General features: G+C 34.8%; 1 protein-coding gene across 1 annotated transcript in view; it reads right to left on the bottom strand.

The window, feature by feature from the left end:
- Positions 1-2,061: 2,061 nt before the first annotated feature.
- CNBD1 (cyclic nucleotide binding domain containing 1) overlaps positions 2,062-9,465 on the bottom strand; it is a 204,226-nt gene continuing 196,822 nt past the window's right edge. Inside the window, exons 6-7 of the mRNA XM_006880560.1 lie at positions 6,166-6,275; positions 2,062-2,220 (exon numbers count right to left, since the gene is read on the bottom strand). Of these exons, the coding sequence (XP_006880622.1) occupies positions 2,062-2,220; positions 6,166-6,275 (269 nt within the window). The remainder of the gene's footprint in view (positions 2,221-6,165; positions 6,276-9,465) is intronic.

Below are 9,465 nucleotides of genomic sequence, written 5' to 3'. Positions count from 1 at the left end.
TCCTCTGTACTATAAGAACAATTGTTGTTATAACAGTGTAATTATTTGGATGAAGTATTCAACATAAATTATGCTACATATTTTTAAAATTGAATTCTACCTATCTTTAAGTATAGTGAATGAATTACTTGTTCCTTCTGTTGTTGCAGTTGTTGTATACTATCAAGTTAGATTTGACTCGTAGCTAACCTTCCAGTGGATTTTCAGAGGTAGCAAATTACACTGGGGAACATCGCCCACTTTGACCTGCAATAAACTGATGGATCTGATGGACCCTTTGGGTGGGCAACAAAACTCCTTACCACTAAGCTACAGAGATCTTTTATTTCCTCATTCTATTTTTTTTTTTTTGCATGCCATTGAGTCAATATTGACCCAAAGCTTACCCTCCAGCAGGTTTTCAGGGGCAGTAATTGTACTAGAGGAGATTGCATATTTTTGTTCCATGGAGTAGCTTGTGGATTCAAACCATGTGCCCTTGGAATTTCAGCACAGCTTCTTAACAGGCTCATTTATGGGTATTGACCAATTTCATAGTGTGTAAGGGATTGGGCAGTCTTAAATATGGATTGAAGCTCAACATCAAGAAAACAAAGATTCTCACCTCTCGGCCAATTGGCAGCATCCTGATAGACAGTGAAGAGATTGAGATTGTTAATAGCTTTAGTTTGCTGGGCTCCACAATCAACACTCTTGGCACCAGCAGTCAGGAAATAAAAAAATAAATTGCATTGAGAAGGTCTCCTGTCGTGAACCTCTCTAGAGTACTGAAGAGCAATAGTATCAGTCTGGAGAGTAAGGTATGCCTGATCAAGGCCATAGTCTTTGCAATCACTTACTATGCATCAGAAAACTGGACAATGAGTAGAGATGATAGAAAGAGTATAGATGCATTTGAACTGTGGTGCCGGAGAAGAGTCTTGAATACACCATGGACTGTAAAGAACATCAACAAGTTTTCCTGAAGCCAGGATGCTCCTTGGAGGCAAGGATTCTGAAGCTTCATCTCACACACTTTGGACATGTTCCAAGGAGGGACCAGTCCTTGGAGAAGGGACATCATGCCTGGGAGGGTGGAGGGACAGCACAGGAGAGGAAGACCCTCTATGAAATGGATTGATTCAATGACTGGGGTAAGGGGGTAGGTGTGTCAGAGATAGATTGGCACAGGATAGGGCAGGGTTTAGGGCTATTGCACATAGGGTCACTAAGAGTCATAGGTGACTTGATGGCACATAACAACAATAACAACAATAAATGTAGAATGAAGTTTAAAATATAACTAGCACAACCATAAACAAAACTAAATCTCACACTGTACTATCTATTTGGATTGTAGGTTAAGAGATGGCAAAGAAATTTTAATATATGCCTGAAAAATGTCCTTTCATTTGATAAATACTAATTTACCAAAAAAGTACCCATAATGTTAATTGGTGGTTAGTAATTATTCTTTAAGGAATGTTTACCTTGAAAAATTTTGTACTTGGATACCACGGAAGAGAGGGAGGAAAACAACGATTTTAAGTTTAGGGGTACACCCAGGGCAGTGAGCTGTTAGCAGTTTTAGTAATGTTAAATCAAAGCTTTAAAACATGGTCCTAGTATTTTCATCGCTTTCTCATTGTCAACAAGTTGAAATTGACTCATATTTGAACCTTCAGTTTTGGAGGCAGTAAATCACATGAGAGGAAATTGCCCATCTTTCTTCTGAAGTTAGTGTATTTTCTCTGCCAGAGAGGTGTCAGTTTGGATTAACAGCAAAACTCTTGTAGACTCTGCCACAAGAGATAATTACAAAAGAGATTACCAATACATTATCAATATATTATCTTAATAAATAACTAGTTATTATAGTTAAATGTTTTAAGATACTGTTTGGTGCCACTGACTATAACTCACACTATCCTATGAACAGTATCGAAACCTCGCATATACATCTATGTAAATGTAGACACACACACCCTCTATGTGCTCCAATTTGTATGTGAGGAAACTCTACTCTTCAAAAGGCCATTTATTAAAATTACCTAATACTTAAAATAAAAGATACTTTTTTTTTTATTTACCAAGTAGATCTTTATCCTCAATGATTCCAGCTTCAAGCTCTGTTTCAGTAATGACTGTACAGCTGAATGGAACCTGAAGAAGAATACTAATCTCACCAAAGGACTCCTTCTCCTTAACTGTACCCATCTCAACAAGCTTTCTAACTTTTTTCTGTAAGAGATACAGAAAAGTCAGGTTTTATGAAACTGCTTTATTATAATAAATATAGTGGACATCATAAATCACTGTTTAGAAATCATTTTAGTTACTAATATTCAAAACTATCAATGTATTCAAGTTAGAAAAAAATTACTTAGATATACGCTATAATTTTATTAAAACAGTAGTTGATTGACAGTTAACTTTAAATAATTGAAAGCATAGCCAGTGATCTGAAAACTAAATTTTCAATCCACCAGTATGTTTAGGAACTCATCTCACTTTCCAAGGTCCTAGAATACTGTTTTGTAAATACAGCTTAGTATGTTTGGGGAAGTACCATTTGTTATCTGTGATAGAATAGAATAACAAAGAAAATCAGTTCAGAGAATGCCAGGGCCAGAAATGATTGGGGGAAAAAAAGAAAACGAAAAAAAAAAAATACTTTCCTGTTTAAATAATAATAAAAAATTAAAACAAAGTAAGTTTAAGTTTAATCAAGGGAAACAGCATTTTGTTCCAAAGAAAGTTTCCTCTTGAGATGGGCCTAATTGACTTTATGTTGATCATTCTGAAGAAAAAGATAATTAGACTTCAAATTTTATTTTTTGGGAGATGTATGAATGTAAAACAGTTATGAGTTGGGGAGCAGAGTTATAAAACAGAGTGTAGTCACTAGCATATGATGAGTAGGTGAGTGACAGGAACTCAGTAAAGGTGGGACACATTGTCTACAACCTGTTGTCAAAATCTAATGTTTCATTTAAGGTATTGCCACAAAGGGCAAATATTTAGGCTATATAAGACTAAGCATATGACAATAGAATTCAACTAAGTACATATTAAATGGAATTTTGATGAAGATTATCTGACCAACACGAACAGTTAACTCCAAGTTTGACTAGAGTAGACCAGGTGCCATATGTGACCAAGAATATTGAGTTTGTACAGTATCTGCCACCAAAGAAAGTGAATATGTGGGGCACACCAGTTATCCCAAATAGTTCTGGTTGGTGGGAAAGAACCAATGGATTCAAGAATAAGAGAGGGATTAATATAAGATCTAAAACCCTGCAAATAGTCCTTTGTTAAATTCTAAACTCAGTATGCCTCATAAATACACTTTTTCTAGTCAGACTCATGTATTCTCAGAATATTATAAATACCTCTCTAAGCTCCTGGACATTACAATAGAGAAATGATAGTTACTCCATCTAAGCAATGGAATGGTTTGAGGTAAAATAGTGCATGTATAGATAATACAGGTGTTTTCTCATTGAAAATGATGTGCTCTTTTAATGTATGAACACCCATTTAGAATGAAATTGAACTGGTAGCCCCTAATGAAAGAACGGTAGGGAAAGTTTTCTATGAAATGATGCGTTAAAGATATTATCAGAGTTTTTTTCCTTAATTTTTAAAATTAAAATAAAACTGGGCCCAGATAATAAAAAATAAGAACACAATAACTCAATATATTGATAGTACGACAGGAGGAGTCCATGGTTATACACTCAATTATTAGTGAAAAGTTTGGTAATTCAAGGCTACTCAAAGGCACCTTTGAAGACGGTATGGTTATTTATTTCTGAAAGGTCACAGGCTTGGAAGTCCCATGGAAAAGTTCTATTGTGCACACATGGAATTATCAGGAGTCAAATCAGCCGGAGTACAACTAACAACAATAACAACATTACCCACCAAATCAAGTCCACTGCCGCTGAGTAGATTCCATCTCATTTGGATTTGTTGTTGTTGTTGTTGTTATGTGCCGTTGAGTCGCTTGCTACTCATAGCGACCCTATGTACAACAGCCCTAAACTCTGCTCTGTCCTGTGCCAATCGCACTGTCTCTGTCATTCCCATCCCGATTACACAGTCACTGAATCAATCCACCTCATAGAGGTCTTCCCCCCCCTGCGCTGTCCCTCCACCCTCCCAAACATGATGTCCCTCTCCAAGGATTGATCCCTCCTTACAACCTGTCTGAATTATGTTAGATGGAGTCTCAGAATCCTTGCCTCCAAGGAGCAGCCTGGTTTAACCCTTTCCAGGATGAATCTGTTTGTTTTCCTAGCAGTCCATGGTACCCTCAATAGTCTTCTCCAGCACCACAGCTCAAATCATCAATTCTCCTTCTATGCTCCTTAGTCCCTGTCCAACTCTCTGATGCAATAACAAGTTTCTAAGAATGGAAATCTCAACAAGAGGATTATAGTCACATCTCATAGAGATAATTATGAATTTGAACAACCAGTTTTGCAGTCAGGAAGCCAACATGTATTCCAGTACATCACTAGGGCTCTTTTTAACAACATTTAAGTGTATAAGAAAAGAAAAAAATCATAGCTACAAAAAGGCTGTGGAATTTAATAGATTTCTACATGAAAAGAAAAATGCATTGGTACTCTACGTGACTTTGTAATAAATTAACATCACCATATTTTGATATAATTTCTATTGTGGAAATGCTTACTCATAAAAACTTTTTGAGTTGTCATGTGTCAGAGCCAATTTTCACAGAAATGAATCTGTAATTCATTTTTAAAAATAAAATTAAGACATAGTATATATAAATAAAATATCCCTGCATTGCAGTTTAATAAATTTTGATTGTTATATATTTGTGCAACTGACATCCCAATAAGGTGCAGAAAATACCCATGATCCCCCCAAATTTTCCACCATCCTTTGAGTCAATGGCCAATATAAACACTGAACCATACAGAACCATTTGATATCATCACTATTCTATTATTTTTTCTTTTAGAAATTTATAAAAATAAAATCACATAAAATGTGCTTCTTGAGTCTGAAATCTTCTTATGTTCAATCTAATTCTTTAGAGATTCATTGATAGATATGCTGTGTGTTTCAATACTCTGTGATTTTTTTAAATTGGAGTGTGGAATTCTGTTGTATCAAATTTCACAATGCTCTTATGCATTTAAGTGTAAATAACTATTGAGGTGCACCTGATACAGGCCATGGTCTTTGTAATCACTTGCTATGCATCAGAGAGCTTGACAATGACTAGGGATGATAGCGGGAGAATTGATGCCTTTGAGCTGTGGTGTTGGAGAAGAGTATTGAATATACCATGGACTGCTTGGAGAATAAACAAGTTCCTCCTGGAGAGGGGTGAAGCCAGGCTGCTCCTTAGCGGCAATGATTCTGAAGCTTCGTCTGACATACTTCAGACATGTTGCAAGGAGGGATTAGTCCTTAGAGAGGGACATGACACTTAGGAGGATGGGGGCACAGTGCAAAAGAGGAAGACCCTTGATAAGATGGATTGATTCAGCGACTGCAATAATGGGGTAGATGTGTAAGAGACAGTAAGATTGGCACAGGATAGAGCAGGGTTTCGAGCTATTGTACATAGGGTCGTTATGAGTCGTAGGCGACTCAATGACACATAACAATAGAAACAACATCAATTGGATCACTTCCAATTGAAGTTATTAAGCATTATGCAAATATTTTTGTAGACAGATAATTCACTATTCTTGAGTAGCTATTAGAGGTGGAATTATGGCTGGAATATATGGTAAGTGTATAGTTAGCTTTGTATAAAACAGACAACTACTTTCCTTCTCTTATCTTCAATAGTAACCTATGAGACTTCCAATGTTCTTATTCCTTTGTCAATCACTGAAATAGGCAGAGTTTTTAATTTTAGCAAAACTGTGTTCTTTCTAGTGACATCTTATTGAGGTTTCTCTATTAACTCTGATTTCTCTCAAGTCTAAAGAGCTTATGAAATCTTTAGTATGTTTATTGGTTATTTTTACATATGAAAATAATATTTATAAAGAAAAGAAACTGAATTGAAAATGGATAAGATATTAGAAGAGACATTTTACAAAAGATGATATATATTAAAGTATATTCAGCTTCCTTAATCTATGTAAGTAAATTAACAAATTAATAAAAAGACATTACTATAAAACTTACCACTCTATTTAATGGTAGTTTCACAAGTCCTGTGATACTTCTATAAATACTACAATATCCGGAATTAATGTAAACCACATATGAAATAATATTTCCACTTTCCACAATCACTGAAAATAAGAAAAAGAAATAATTATCTCACACATTCTTATATATAAGAGATCATTCTGGGTATTTTAATATGAGGTAAAAGTTAACATTCAATTCACTAACTAATAATGATAAAGTTCTTGTTTCCAAATTATTGGCAGTTCTTGGTATGTTCAATGGGAAATGGTTTGAATCCTCCAGCTGCTCTGTGGAAGAAGGATGGACAATCAAACTTCCATGTTATTTACTGCCTCTAAATCCCCTCTGGAGGGTCAGAGGTGGGTCAGTTTCTCCTTGATAGCACATAACAGCAATAACTAGATACGTGGTAAAGATTTACACCTGATCATTACATTTGTTTGGACAACCATAAAAGTATGAATATAATCAGTGACAACATTTTTGTAGTAAAGGCAATGCTAAGCTGAAAGCAGAATAGTGTGGGCAAACAGTCTGGAGAATGAGGAAATCCTGATTTATAGTATTTGCTATAATAAGGAATCATGGAGCCTTGTTGCATTACATTGTGATCTGAAAGCTGAAAAAGGTCAGTGGTTCTAACCTGTCAGCTGCTCTGAAAGAAAAAGATGAGACATCCCCTACTAAGATTTGTAGTTTAAGAAACCCCATAGAGGGCTGCAGGAGTTGTAAGAACCCTGATGAGTTTTTATTCTGATGATGTCAATCCTATTACCAGCTCATTTTAAGTGTTTGAAGTTTTAAAAAAATGACTCCAAAGAACCATCAATATTTAATAACAGGTTTCTAGAACCTATACAGACCACGTGTTCACACTCTAATCCACACTCTACAGCATAGTTGTTATTAGGTGACTTTTACAGCAACCCTGTTGAAACACTGTCTGATTCTGTCCCATCCTCATAATTCTTCCTTTGCTTAATAAAGCCCATTGAAGTAGCTTGTATCAGTCTATCTTCTTGAGAGTATCACTCTTTTTCACTGGCCCACTTTTTACCAAATATGTATAGAGCAGAAAAATAAAAACAATGACTTTGCAAACATACTTTGGATACCTATTCTGCCATATATTACATAAATTTCTATAAATTACATTAACAGCTATCCATTACAGAAGGCTCTGGTGGCCTAGTGGTAATAAATCAGCCATCTTTTCAGTTTGAATCCACCAGCTGCTCCCAAGGAGAATGATAGGCTATCGCATCCCATGTGATTTGCGGCCTCTGAAAACCCCTTTTGAAGGTCAGTTATGGATTGGCTTTGACACTATGGCACACAAGACAACTGTCAGCTTTGGCACAGGTTTATCATGCACTAAATGTTAAAATTAAGAGCTCTTGTTCCATACAGCAACAACATTCCCTACTCTAAGCCCCACTGGTAATATGGTGGTTAATTGTTCGGCTGCTAACAAAAAAGTTCATGGTTCAAACTTATCAGTCACTGTATGGAACCAACTTGTAGAAATATGGTCTGTAAGATTTCAATCTTGGAAACTTTATAGGAAAGTTCTGCTCTATCCTCTTTGGTTGCTATAAGTCAAAACTGGTTCAAAGGCAAAGCGTTTGGGTTTGGTATTCCATACCTTACCTATGAAAATGGAGAGTAAATAATGCATTTATTCTTAATCATGATGCGTCATTAATACAATGAATACATTGGTATTATCTGCTCTAATCTATGAAGCCACTTTACAGAGCTACATTTGAAAGTGAATGCATAATTTACTTGTTACATATTAGTATATTTAAAACGAAATTAACTCCTCTGATCTATTTAAAATTTTTAAATAAGTTATCAGCATAAGTTTAATTAAATCAGGGAAATAACATGGAGAAGTTTAAGTTAATATTTCAAACTGATGATCTTGCTTCATTCTTATAAAACATCAATATCTGTTTCTGAAAACCCAAAACCCAACAGTTATAATAATCAAAATATAGGGATAAAATGTGTTTTCTCATAGCTTAATAAAACAATAAGATTAGTGTTTGTAGAAAATGATAAAATATATTTTCTAACATTAAAAAAGAATTCCATTTATTTTACTGTAAAAATAAATTACATAACATAACAAAATTATTAATGTTACAAAACAAGAAAGATGTTAGGCAATACCTAGTTCTTTTGAAATTATGATGTTTAAAAAAGCAACATTTGGTAAAAATAATTTAACACCAGTAAAAAATTAAAATAAACAAAAAATAACCATGGAAAAATACCTTAAAATAAATCCCTAGTGGCATTTCAATTATTTTGATGACATGTTTATGATAATACATTATGCCTTTCTCATATAACATGCAAAGTTTATAATGAAAAAAGTTAAATGTTGTTTCTACTACCACCTATCATTTATTTTGTTTAAATAAAAATTAAAATAGATTTTATGTTTTATTATGCTGCATATCTTGTAACTAAAACATAATACTAAAAGTGCTCTTAAGATAAAAATGTATAAATGTGTTGAATTATATGTGCATTGCATACACTTTTTTTTTGTTTGTTTTACACTTTTCTCTGGCAAGCTGATGTCAACTCATAATGACCCTATATGACATGACAGAGTTATTGTTGTTTATGGGCTATCAAGTCAAAGCTGATTCATAGCTGACCCTCCAGTAGATTTTCAGCAGCCGTAAAGTCTACGGAAGGAGACTGCTCATGTCTCTCCCACAGAACAGCTGATGGATTTGAGCGACCTATCTTTGGGTTGGTAGTTTGGCCTCTTGCCACGTAGGCCTCTAGACCTCCCTATTACATAACAGAGTAAAACTTTCCTATAGTTTTGCAGCCCATATTCTCTACAGAAGCAGATTATAACTTCTTTCTACCATGATAGATTTGAACTGTTGATCACTTGGTTAGTAGCTGAGTTTTGACCATTACACCCACCAGGTTTTCTTTTCCCTTGTATACAGACCAGAGGTAATTTATCTCACAGATTTTACTCTTAAGAGCAAAACATATATTTCTACAAAAAGTTGATGCAATAGTGGAGACTGTTTAGCTTCAGTTAGTCAATAAATGAGCAGGTAAAGGGAGGCGTAGAGCCTGCTGACATTTGTAATAGGTAAGAAAATGATGCACGTAAGCAGATACTAAGGAAACTCATTACTCTTAACTTTTAGAGCTGCTCTGAACAAAATCTTTTCTTAAAAGCCAAACTTTAACTGGATCATGGAGAAGCATAGATGAAGAACTGTGGACTTCTTTTTTGTTGTTGTTGTT

The sequence above is a fragment of the Elephantulus edwardii genome, unplaced genomic scaffold, assembly GCF_000299155.1.
Source record: "Elephantulus edwardii isolate Elephantulus edwardi_28Jun2011 unplaced genomic scaffold, EleEdw1.0 scaffold00008, whole genome shotgun sequence".
Lineage (NCBI taxonomy): Eukaryota > Metazoa > Chordata > Mammalia > Macroscelidea > Macroscelididae > Elephantulus > Elephantulus edwardii.
Note: the sequence above shows the minus strand (reverse complement) of the source record. Positions and strands in the feature narration are given on the sequence as shown.